Source organism: Orcinus orca, chromosome 4 (assembly GCF_937001465.1).
Source record: "Orcinus orca chromosome 4, mOrcOrc1.1, whole genome shotgun sequence".
In the NCBI taxonomy this organism is placed as follows: domain Eukaryota; kingdom Metazoa; phylum Chordata; class Mammalia; order Artiodactyla; family Delphinidae; genus Orcinus; species Orcinus orca.
Genome location: NC_064562.1, coordinates 88,897,807 through 88,910,636, shown reverse-complemented (window position 1 = coordinate 88,910,636; position 12,830 = coordinate 88,897,807). Strand labels below are relative to the sequence as shown.

Genomic DNA, 12,830 nt, shown 5'->3' with positions numbered 1-12,830 from the left:
TTTTTTAAAAAGTCAAGCAAAAATGAGTCAAGAAAAAGTCGGAATAGTTCAGTTGCTAGACTTGCTTTTTGTTTTTATTATCAACAATCAAGTTAATGGTACACTCTTGGAAAACTATATGCACATGTAGAAATATTTCCCTTTTAAATAGAAGCATTCATTTAACACATATAAATAAATTCGAAAATCTGAAACATAACTTATGACGCTTATGTTCACAAACATAGTCCAACAAGAAGGAAAAAATAAAAAAGAAATCAGACAGACATGCACCTGATAACAAAAATATATACCATTGTCTGAACCGTGGTCTCTCTAAACACAAAGGAATTGAACCCGTGAGAACCTTATTATTCCATAAAGACACACCATAGAGACTACAAGAAGAGAAAAACATTATACAGTCACGTAGAGGAGACGGTCTGTACTGATATTAACACGATACAATTGAGTCACAGAACACAGTTGTAGAAAGACACCAAAAAAGTTAAAGCCTCAACTTTCAACTAATATCTATAGTTTGTGCCTTTTAAAATAAAAAACAAATAAACAAAAAATCCCAACAGAGATGTCTAAACTGCGAGAAGAATGGAATCATCAATATACAGTCCATCCACCATACAGGATGTGCGTCCATTTCGGATCAAACAGAAATGCAGAGACACTTCTGCAAACTTGTGTGCGCCTCTTTTCCTTGCTGGGTAGATTTCTCTGCAGCCATTTGCGTGGACTGCAATTGACTCCAATCCAAAGCAGTGCCAAAAAGTTCAGTAAAAGCTGGTGGAAGAAAATGCCGGTTGGGGTGTCAGGAGAGAAAAAAAGGGAAGAGTTGCGAGTTATGTGACATCGTTTGCAGAGTTTGAGGATGAAAAGGCATTTCATGTATAGGGCATCTTTCAGGGCCGAGTGGCTGCACAGATTCAGGTTGCGAGCTGCAACTGTGCGCGGTTCGGATGAGCAGATGGCGGGATGCTGTTCGACGAGGTGGGGCTGGCAAGCGGGCGCGAGGAAGTCACCTTGGCCGCGGGGACCATCTGCACGAATCGTCGCCGCAGCGGCCCGAATCCAAGGACAAGAGGGGAAGCGGGGCGTCTGGAAGGCCTTCCTACTCTCCCTGAAGAGGAGCCCCAAGGGAGTCTGTGCTGTCCGGGGTGGAGGTGGGGTGGGGGCGCGGATGAATTTAGGGATTCGCAACATGGATCCCTCAGACAGTGCCAGCCGCAGCTTCCCTCTTCCCCCCCTTACTTTTATTTTTTTTCTTAGATTTTAAAAACTTTCGGTTTTTAAAAAAATTGTTACTTCCTTTTTTTTTTTAATTTGGGGGAGTTTTGATTACTTTTTTCTTTTTCTAAGCAAGTCACTGAGTTGGTTGTGGCCTCCCACCCCTCTCTCCCCGTCACCCTTCTCGGGCCACAGACACACATTCCCCGAGACAGACATACACCGACACGCAGACACAGCCCCCTGAGATTCCCCCCGAGTCCAGGCCGCGCCGCTCACACCTCCCCGGCGGCAAGCGGAGCCCTGGCCCGTCTGCGCGGCCCTGAGGCAGGTGCGAAGCCAGGGAGGTGTGTTGTTTAGTTTGGTTTGGTTTGGGGTTAAGGAAGGGGGTAGGAGTGGGGTTGAAATGGAGGCGACGCCGTTTTCTCTTCATTCTTATCGCGATTACTTTAGGCTCTCAAGGAAAAAGCCACGGCAGCAGCGACAACAGCCTTGGGCCTACCCGCTCGCCCACTCGCCCGCCAGGCCCCGGCTCGCCCGCTGCCGCCGCCGCCGCCGCCGCAGGATCCCAGATCAGAACATACTGCTCTTCACTAAGGCGGCTTTGGCACCGTTGGGTCTTTGGAGCGAAGATAGGACGCTGGCGAACGGGCCCCCGAGCGAATCCGGAATGGAGGTGATGGGCCCGGGGCCGGGAGCCCAGCCTTGTCCAGGGCCCCCGGCCGCAGCCAGGCCTCCGGCCGCCGCCGCCGCCGCCGCCGCTGCCGCCGCTGCCGCCGCCGCCGCCGCCGCAGCGCCGCTCTTGCCGGGTTCGCCTCCCGGCCCCCCCGGCCCCGCCGCCCCCGGGGCTCCTGCGGGGCTGGGCCCGCCGCCGCCGCCGCCGCCAGTCGCCCCGCAGCTGGGAGTGGGGTTGGGGTTGGGGCCCGGGCCCCCAGTGCTGTCCGGATCGGTGCTCTTGGCCTCTTTGCTCTCGTCGTCCCGGGAGGAGTCGGACTTCTTTCCCGAAGAGCCGTTCTTGGCCGCGGCCGCTGCCGCCGCGGCCGCGCGCTCCTGCTTGCGGAACTTGGCGCGGCGGTTCTGGAACCACACCTGGCCCGAGAGGAGAAGAGAGGCGGCGAAGCAGCAAGAGAAAGAAGCAAACGGGAAAGAAAAGCGGTTAGAGCGGCCCACGTTCCATTTCAGCTTGTTTTAAACTCCACGCGCCGCGGATACTCCCGCGCCTGTGGCTGGTGCATCTTTTGAGAAACTTTCTTAGGGCGACTTGAGCATGTCCCGGAAATGGTGTATTGCAGGAGAGGTGAAAAGGCTGCAGCTCCCAGAAAGGCCCTAAAATGGAAGCCCTTATTTGGACGGACCTTTGCTCAGTCTACTTCCTGAGCCACTCCAAACTCGCCGTCGCCTCTAGGCCTCAGGTCTCAAGTTAAACTCTGAGTGGTAGACAGAAGGCGTGGGGAGGGGGGGGCTCTGGGCTTGGGACCTACTGCCCATCTTGGCCTTTGGGCCTGGAAGAGCTACCGTTGGTGCGTACCGCCCCTCCATTGGGGGGCTCACGGGCAGAGCCGTCACGGCCAGCTCTTGAGCGCACCTGTGTCCCTAAAAGGTTAGAGTACCGCGCGGATCTTGACCTACATAGAATCCCAGACCCTTTGCAAATCTGCTGCAAGTCACAGTTCCCGGGAAAGTGCACCTGTACCTCTACGCCATTAGCTCCGAGTTAAAAGCTCTTGAGTTAGGAGGGATTTGGCAAAACTACTTATACTACGGAGGCAAAGTCTGCACTCCTCCCCCAGGGCACTCCCTGTCCCCGAAATGGCTCTCCCATGGCCCCTGAATGCCTCTGCGGCGCTAGCTGGGGTGGGAGCACTTTGCAGCTGCGAATTTATAGCCAAGAACGCGCTCCCTAACCCTTCCTCGCGCGCACGGCTCCTCCGGACCTGGCCTCTCAGGAGAGGCCGGAGAGCTCGGACCTTCAGTAGAATCACCCGCACTGCACCCCTGCCCCGCGCGATGCTGCAAAGCCGGATCGGCTTCCGGGCGCGCGTACCTGGACTCGCGCCTCGGTGAGGTCGATCTTCAGGGCCAGCTCCTCCCGGGTGTAGATGTCGGGGTAGTGCGTCTCCGCGAAGACCCTCTCCAGCTCTTTCAGCTGCGCACTAGTGAAAGTGGTGCGGATGCGCCGCTGCTTGCGCTTCTCGTTGAGGCCGCCGTGATCCGTGAAGAGCTTGTAAGGAACTGGAAGACAACAGAGGGGACAGAGTATGAGCAAAATGGTCTGGAGCGCGCGAGCCGCAGAGCCGGAATGTGGGGACTCCAGAGGTCAGGTGGTGCTGGAGCCGCCGCCGCCGACACCGGCGCGGGAGAGTGGCCGAGAGGAGCTGGCGAGAAAAACCCGAGCAAATTAGCTATACACGGAAACAGGGGCGCAGACTTCGGGCTGTGGTGGGGTCCCTCCGGGCACAAGCGCCTTTGGATGGGTTGAAATAGCGCGCTGGAGACGGCTGAAGGCCGGGGACACGGGAATGCTTTGATGAGGAAGAACGAGAGAGGAAAAGGTTCCGAAAACCTCAGTCGGAATATCAGGAAGCCAGGGATGAAGTTACCAAACCCTCCCACAGTTGAAACTTTTTATTTCTCAAAAGTTGACCCGGCCCAAAAGTTGGGGGATAGCGCTGCAAAAAGAAAAGAAAAGAAAAGAAAGAAAGAATCAGAAAAATGACCGCCAAAGAGGTGTGAGCCGCTGTCGGATCTTAAAAAAAGAGACACTGCCAGTAATGAGCTTTACTCTTTGTTATTTAATTATTTTCTAAGCTTTACGTCTCATCGCAAAGTAAATAAATTATGCCTATCATTTTGGCAGCTTAAGATAATTTTGTTGGCGGTTCGGGTGTGACTAGGATAGTGTAACCCTGTAAGTGAATTACCCCTCCCTGCAATCGCTTCTAACGTGATAAATTCTTTCATTTGTGTAAGCAAATTTCGTTTGGTAAATACTAAACACATTTCCATTTTCAAATGCAATCAAGGCTTCCTATATACGAGCGGAAAGGCGGCTTCCTCAGCTGAGAAAGCTGGCGGTCCTTACCTGCGGCGTACGGACTGCTCTGGTGGTCCCTGAGGGTGCCGAGGCTGCAGGATCCTGGCGTGAGGGACGGGCAGCCGGACGTGGCCCCAAAAGTGGTCCTTATCGGGTTATACTGGAAGCCACTGGCCTGGCTGCAGGAACTGAAGTCAGCATAGGCTGAAGCCAGGCTCGAGGTGTCCATCCCGGCCATACAGGACTCGTAGGCAGAGGAATTGAGGTAAGAATATTCCATTTTATACATTGAAAAGGCTCTGGATGGCTCAGCCAAGTGGAAAAAGGAAATAAAAGATGAGGATGGAGAAGGTGGCTGGAGTGGGGAGATGTGCACAGCTCAACGCCTGCCTCCAAACTGGCCTCCTTACTACCAGCAGAGCCTAGTTTTATGAAAAAGCCTCCTATGAGATGCCTTGTCTGAGGTCTCTAGAGCATATAGTCCTCATAATAAACTTGGCTCTTTCCACTTGGACAATAGCAAAGCGGTTGGTCTTATTGCTGGCGCTTTTTACATGACAATAACTCATCCGTCTATTGGGCTGGCACTGGGGAACTGAGCTGTCCAACCTCCCTATCATTGATTCCTGCATCTCTAATTAGAATTTAATACCACACCATTACGCACTGAGCCCCTGATCCTCCCTTCTAACCAGCTCCCTGCCCTTTAATTCAATCACACTACTTGGAAATAATGAAAGTTGGGTGACGATTCTCCCTGATCCAATTTCCCTGAGCTTTTAAGCCTTTTTAACTGATCATATACCTTAGGCATAAATTGAGATAGTGTGTGTGTTTTCCCCCTTCTTCTCTCTCTCTCTCTCTCTCTCTCTCTCTCTCTCTTTTTCTCAGTTAGGGAGAACAAACCTTGATGTCATAGAAAACCTGTTTTGTAAGAGCGTTACACGCTCAATTTAACAACAAGCCTACCCCCTGAAGTGCATGAAATGTTATAAAGCACTAGGACATTGGCAAGACTCAGGCGCCCTGTAACATAGAGTAAGTGGGCCAAGTATGTGAACGATAAGTGGATTTCTTTAAAATACACCTGGTAGAGGGTTGTTTTTTTTTTAAAAAAAGCATCTTATAAATTGCATTTCTTGTCTTGCCTTAATGTGCTTTTCTAGAGACTCCGCTTACCCAGCCATTTAAAAAATAAAAGAACATCCAGGTAAAGCTCTTGAATATAAAACATCTGGACTCTCAACCAATGGCTTCTTTGCGCTCAGTTCTGGGTCTTTCTCCATTAGCGTGAGGTTTGCATTTTGTTGGTTTGTGTGGTTGTTGCTTTTAATTACTCTGTTTAACCGGCAAGCGGGCATGAAGTGTCCCCAAATGTGCCTCCTCTTCCATTCCTCTCGGGTGCTCTCCTTTCTTTTTCTTTTTTTTTTTTTTCCGCCTCCAGTTTTTCAGGTACCCACAATTCTCCAAAGACCCGAACCTTCGAAAGAGGATTGCTGTCTGCTTGCCCTTTAGGTTTGCTGACTGCAGTGAACGAAATCCTTGCTCTTTAAATGCCCAGGCTCCAGGTCGGGGACTTTTCTTGTCCAACACCCCAGGCTCTTGGGTGCTGGCAGCGAGGCACAGACAAAGAAACGAGCGGTGATTTGTGGACCTCGGTGGCCCCATGATTTAAGCGGAGGGTAATTTTCATTTGGTTCGTTAGGCTGTAGCAGAATAAGGGAAACTATTTCATTAAATCCTTCCTCTCGGTGGACAAGAGGAGGAATGCTGAGTTGAATCGCCGTGTGGTGTAAACAAACCCTGGATATTTTATATGAATTAAATGTGCACATAATTAGTTTTATTGCATTCATTACCCCCTTTATGTGCTCTGTAACAAGTCAGTAATTAAAGTAACAAACTCATAAAGTCTTTATAGGGGCATTTAGGCGTTCAGTGTTTGCCAAACTAAGTGGTTTAATTCGATGCTAGTGCCGGGGAGTGGATGGGCGCCCGCTCTCCACTGCCACCGTGTTTTATTGCGCACTAAACTGCAGCGGACGCCGTAATGGATTAAAGAGGGACAGCGGCCCCCCAACCTCGTGCTTCTCCGCTGGGTGAGTTTCAGGCTGATTTCAGGTGATGGCTCGTCCTCTGGACATGAGGAAGCACTGAAGTCAGGAGTGCAGGCGGTGGGACCCGCCGAGGAGCTTGGTGATAGTTTTATGGGGAGGGCTGATAGTTTTATTGCAGTTGTATGTTGTACAATGCGTATTTGATAAAGAAGGGCCCTTGGTGACCACTGTGCACTTTTTTGTGCACGGGGTGAAATGAAAATAAATGTGTACAAGGTTGTACTGCGGCGGGAAACAAATTGCAGCGCTCTAAATGGTTCTTCTTTATGGTCACCAGACAAGAGGAGAAAAGAGATGCAAACATCTGTCTTCAGTCCCCTAAACCTAAAGGCCAGCAAAGACGGATGCGAATCCAAGTGTTATTACTGTGGGGATTTGTCTTTATTTATCCCGCTCTCATGAATATGAATCTGCCTTTGGATCGGGAGGCGGCTGTGCCCCTTCGGACGCTGCACATAGACTTTCCCCACCCTGACTTACCCCCCCCGCCCCCCGCCCTGGGAGGTGGGGGATAGGTTGTCAAGCACAAGGCTGCAATTGTCCAGGTTTCTCTTGGACTTTTCAGGGGAGCTTCCTGGCTCTCCCAACGCGACACCGCCGCCCCAGGCGCACACTCGGGGGATGTGGATGCTGGGAGCACAGGCCTGCGTGGCACCCCGCTAGCCCGCTCCTCCCGCTTATATGGGGTTTACGCGCTTCTGTGGAGAAGAGAAAGACATGAGGTGTCCTGGAGGGGATGCGTTTTGGCTCCAAGGCCCACGCTTGCCAATAACCAGGCTCACACGGCTCTTGGCGCCCGCGCCTGGGCGCACCCGGGGCTGTGTCTCAACTGGATATAGAGCGCACGCGCCCCGCGCCGCGGCACCGCGCCCGGGCCCGGCCCTACACCCGAAATGAGTGCCGGCCAATCCCCCTTCGGGTCCTAATTTGCAGACAGTCCCCAGACCCCACTGGGGCGGAGGCGAACCGCGAACCTGGAGTGTGCGGGGAGCTGGGAGGAGCGGGGTTTATTTCGGCCTCTTTTGAGGATGAGTCTTCGGTGAAGATGTAGAACTTTGGGGTTTAGTCGGTGCCTGGAGGCAGTTCCTGTGCGCAGGGGAGGTTGGCGTGGGGAGTGAGGTGTGCAGCTCAGGGGAGCTGGGTGTTGAAGAGGCGTCGGAGGGTGACTCCCAGAGAAGACGAGGACCGGGGGAAGGAGCCCGCCAAGGGGCGAGGGCGAGGGAAGTGCGAGGCCGCGGGGGCGCCCGGGGGAGCCGCCGAGGGGCAGGCCCAGCAGCTGCCAGTGCAGGGCACCGGCTCGCGCTCTCCGCTGCCCCCGGGCCCGCCCGGCGCCGGGTCTCTCCCCGCCCTGCGGTCCGAGGCTCCCACCGGCCTCGAATCTCAGCCTCCTCCGACCCACCGCGCCCACCCTCTCCCAGGTGCCGGGCCCGGCCCCGGCCTGTCTGCAGGCGCCCCCTGGTGCCTGGTCTCTCTGGCTCAGGATGCTGTGCGCCTCCTTCTCTTTGTACCAGGAGACCTTTCGGCACCGGCACCGCACGGTCCGATGAACGAATGCGCTTGACTTCATTTTCGCCTTTGTAGGCCTTGTAGGTTTAGTTTGTTCCGTGTTACTGTCCCTCTCTTCGCCCCACCCCCCCATCATCCCTGGCCCATCGTCCCCTGTGCGGGTCTTTTGTGCCCCGTGATCCTGATTCTGACCCGAAGATGAAAGGCGTGAGGGGCTGGGCCAGGCCGGAGCCCCAGCCCCAGCGCCCTGTTTTGTTCCGAGTTGTGCTTTCTACACGCGAGCTCTCCCCTAAAAGTTGTACCAAATGGTTAATTTAATTATTCCAACTATAGACCAACTGCTTCAGCAGCCTCCACCACGCGTCTGGGAGGAAAAAAGAAACCATCTATAAGAAATAATCTAATAAAAGTGAAGTGTAGAAAAACCCCTCCTGATTTTCAACCGGCACAAATAGAATTAGAGCGTCAGCATCCTTTTCCCAAACAGACCTTTTGTCCAGATCACAACTTCAGCCAACCAGCAATGTGTACAGTGCCCGCTATTTATTTTAATAGAGGCGGTGGGTAGCGAGATGGATTGATAGATAAATGGCCACATGGATAGATGGATGGTTTGATCTATCTTCCTGTGACTTCTCTTTCTTAATATGTGTACACGGTTGATTTTTTTTTCCCCTGCTGATTTTCTGAATCAATAATGGAAAGGCAATGCTATGTGGTAAAAAGGGGGGGGGGGAGGCCATTTAGAGCACAAAAAAGGGAAGAGACTACCAGCATATATACCATGAGAAAAAAAATGTTTACATGCTACCAAGTACCAAATGAAAAAGGTTGAAAGTTTAAAAGAAACTTTTCTTTCCTTTTCTTTGCCATTCATAGGAGGGTTTCTTTTTCTTCTTCTTTTTTTCCTTGAAAGTCAGAAAGAATGTTAGAAGACAAGGAAACAAAACAGCAAACAAAATGCCATTGTATTGTAGTAGCAATTCATGGGAAAACGCTTGTCAGCCTCCTAATGCCTCACTCCTTGGAGGCTGTTTTACCACAGGCGAAGCACAATAACATGGGAATGAATAAAATATTAAATACCAGTGAGAGTTTCAGAGGAATTTTCTTTTTGATTGCTTTATTTAATGCTGCGTCCAAATTATCCCAGCACAGTAAAGCCACTGTCCACCAGAGGCTCAACTCAGAACCAACAGTTCTCTCAACCAGAGAATTAAAAAATAAATGTGTCCTTGGGTTTCTCCAAAAGATTGCTGCAGGCAGCAGTCTTTCCCACTCACCTGCACTAAGAAAATAACATAGACAGGATTTACTTCCCCAGAACATAAAAGGAAACCAGCCACAGCATCCCCAAGTGTGAAGATCCACTGATATAGACATTCTCCTAGCATTTTAGAATTTTAACATATTTTCCATATTTTAATACACATGTTTCATAATAGAAACTCTTTGTATTTCTGGCACCGTGAGACAATTATTAACTAATAAACAATAGCATATGCAAAGCGATTAACACAGTGCTTGGCACCTGGAAAGAATCCAGTGAATGTTAGCCACCAGTACTGTGATGATGATGACGATTATGATGTTGATGATGATGGTGATGATGATGATAATGATGTTGGTAGAGTCTCCTTGAGTTGCATACTAAGTACTTGGCTTTGCGATTTAGATGGTGTATGGACAACGTCTTTTCTATTGTATATTTATAATGCATGTGGAAGAGGGTGGACGAATCATAGAGCATGTTCCAGGACATCAGATGGGAGAAAATAAGGCAACCAGGCAGAAAACTTCCATCTTTTAGGAATTCACCAGAAAGCATGTATGTATACAAATGAATTCTATGTTTTGTCTTACATCATGCACAGCATTTATGCATGATTAAAGTGGTGCTTTACTCCCATATGTAAATATTGTGTGTTCAGGGTCATGTCACTTTAAAAGGCACTTGCCCTGGGTGAGCTGTGTGAGTTTGGGTTAAAGCTTGGTGAGTAAGTCATAGATGATGTCTCTGTATTTGAATGAACTTCGGAGGCACTCCATGTGTAAGTGCTATTCTCTAAATAGGCGGTGGGGTACAGATTCTCAGTATCCATCCTTTAAAGGACATCATCATGGAAGAGGCCAGCGCTGCTCCTCTCCTCTCCTCCACACCTCCCGCATGCTATGATTAGCAGAAGCGACTGCCTGTTACCTTTTTTGCTGGAGTTTAGCTAATAGTAGTAACATCTGCTGGGCTGGTGGTGGAGGAGACATGGGGTATTTGATCGGAGTCACAGATGTAAAAGTGACATCTGCTTGCAACAAAGAAAGGAGAGACAAAATTAAATTAAGCAGGGAGGCCTCTCTGAACCCCCCCAAAAAATCTATTTGAAAAAGGAGGGAATAAAATAATCACGAGCCCTGACCAAGCTTGCAGAAGAGCACTTGCAGAGAGGATCATGAGTTTCTGGCCCAGCAGCTGCCAGAATAACTGGAGTAGCAACGTCCAAACGTAGCAGGTCCTGAAACCTTAAAGGCATCTTTTCATGCTCCAAAGAATAGAGTCAGGTAAGATCGTCCTTCTCGGCTGAGAATGTCTTGACCTGTGTCAGTATCGTAGGGGTTGAGAAATCATTTTCAGGTTGAAGACAGGAAGAAGGTAAAGACAAAGCCTCTTGGGTGGATAATAGCACAGAATATTTTGAGATGAGTTTGGACAGAAACAGATTTTTATTTCATAGCTATGTTAAAACTCCTACTGCCAACAACTAAGAATGAGCCACTTCTTACTGGGCTTAGAGGATTGTATTTGGCAGTTAAAACCTCCATGCCTGAAATAAGGCTCAGTTAGAAGAGGAGGATGGTATAGAAAGAGAATGTTCAACACCCTCCCAACCATTGTGCTAGTAGTAAACCACAGCGATACAAAGGGGCATCCCTCCTCCCACCATAATGACCTCCTAAATTTCTCCAAGTGGAACAGATTATGATAGCTTTATATAAATGAATTTCACAGTGGTAACAGAAACCGCTGGACAAGATTCCCTCAACTTTCTACTTCCCAATCCGTAACCAGTTGACATCTGCAGCCACTTGCTCCTTTCTTGTCCCTGCTGCGTGCAGGAGGAAAGCCTATTCCAAAGCCAATCCCTCCACGGTGCTTTGGAGTCCAATGTCTTCCACTGGCTCAGGACCTTACCCAGTTCTTCCTTTCATGGATCTTCACACTCTCATGCTCATCTGGATGTATCCTGTTGTCATCTAACCATGCTCAAACTACACTCCTACTGGGGCTTCCCTGGTGGCGCAGTGGTTGAGAGTCCGCCTGCCGATGCAGGGGACAGGAGTTCGTGCCCCGGTCTGGGAAGATCCCACATGCCGCGGAGCGGCTGGGCCCGTGAGCCATGGCCGCTGAGCCTGCGCTTCCCGGAGCCTGTGCTCCGCAGCGGGAGAGGCCACAACAGTGAGAGGTCTGCATACCGAAAAAAAAAAAAAAAAAAAAAAAAACTACACTCCTACTAATAACCAAACAATGAACACCACTTTCTTCCTTGGCTACACTCCCCCACCCCACCACTTATCTCCCTTCTCCCCTTGACCTCCAAACATCTTGAAGGAGTTGTCTCTTCTCATTGTCTCTATTTCTTTACTTCTCAATTGCTCCATAGCCTCCTGTAATATGGCTTCCACCACCCTCACACAAATTAAACATTTCTCATTAAGGTCACCAAATCCATTGGGGATTTGCTGGGCTTTAACTTCCTTGCATGTTTAAGTTGCTAGCGCTGATGAACAAATACTTACAGTTCTCCCCATTTCTGGGCACACAGTAGGACTTGACTTCCCTGTCCCCTAGAAGTTAGATATGGCCATGTGACTTTGACCAATGAAGACTGAATGGAAGTTTAAAGTGTGACTTCCAGGTGAGCCTTAAGGGCTGGTGTCCAAGTCTCTACCCTCTCCCTTTTGCCCTGTTTAATAGTAGCTGACAGAGCTCCAGATGTGGCTGCTTTGTCAGCCTGAGTTCTGATGTGAGGATGACCTGCAGAAGAGGTCCCAGAAGACCCATAATGGACATGTAGTTTCTTAGAGCATCAGAGAAGGATTCCGGAAGAGGCGGCATCCTCTATCCTCCCCTAGGAGGTGACTCATCCTCCTACTAAAGGTTGAATAGGGGGGAGCAAAGAAAATGGTGGTGGTGTGGAACAAGAGGAAGTTGCAGGTAGAGGAATCAGGGCTGGTCAGACTCCAAAGCCAGAGAGAGCGTGGAGTGTTTGGGAATCTAGAAATATTTCACTTCAGTTTTCTGTTAGAACAGGAGAGATGGGGGAGGGGCACACAAAGAAGGGCGTGATGAGAGAAGATAGGAGAGACAGACTGGAATCAGGTCCTGCAGGACTGGGGATGCAGTGAAGTATGATTTGGGGGGGAGGGAATGTGGGAGCAGGGGAGCCAGGAGACAAATTAGGAGGCTGTAGCCCTACTCTAGGCAAGAAATGATGGGTATCTAAGCCAAGAGAATAGCAACGTAGGACAAAGAGAAGTAAGGGAATTGAAGAGAGGTCACAGAAGTGGAGTCTTAGGGCAGGCAGAGGACATTATTCTGCCCTGTGCTAGGATCTCAGAGGGTCCAAGAGGACACCTCAGAACAAAAACTCTCCCCCGTATCTGCTAGCAAGATCTTCACTTCTGTAACTTGGGCCTAGAGATCCTCATTAGCACACTTACTTCTCTGGGTTTGGTAGCACGTGGTACTGTCAACCATTCATTCATTCATTCATTCAACCCGTATTTGTCAAATACCTACTATATTCTGGAAATCAGCACTTGAGAGTAGAAGTGGTTCAGATAGTGTCTGAAAAGCTAACTTTTGAGATGGAGCAAACCCGAGGTCTGCAGGTTTCTGAGTGGAGGTGGGAGTCAGTGGGCTGAAGGTGGAGACCCCCATGCATGGTGCAGTGTGG

General features: G+C 50.1%; 1 protein-coding gene across 1 annotated transcript; it reads right to left on the bottom strand.

The window, feature by feature from the left end:
• Nucleotides 1–1,343: 1,343 nt before the first annotated feature.
• PHOX2B (paired like homeobox 2B) lies at nucleotides 1,344–4,904 on the bottom strand. Its single transcript, XM_012532489.3, has 3 exons — nucleotides 4,304–4,904; nucleotides 3,266–3,453; nucleotides 1,344–2,310 (listed from the first exon to the last, which is right to left on the bottom strand). The coding sequence occupies exons 1-3, from the start codon at nucleotides 4,542–4,544 to the stop codon at nucleotides 1,795–1,797; spliced, it is 945 nt and encodes a 314-aa protein (XP_012387943.3). The 5' UTR covers nucleotides 4,545–4,904; the 3' UTR covers nucleotides 1,344–1,794.
• Nucleotides 4,905–12,830: the final 7,926 nt, after the last annotated feature.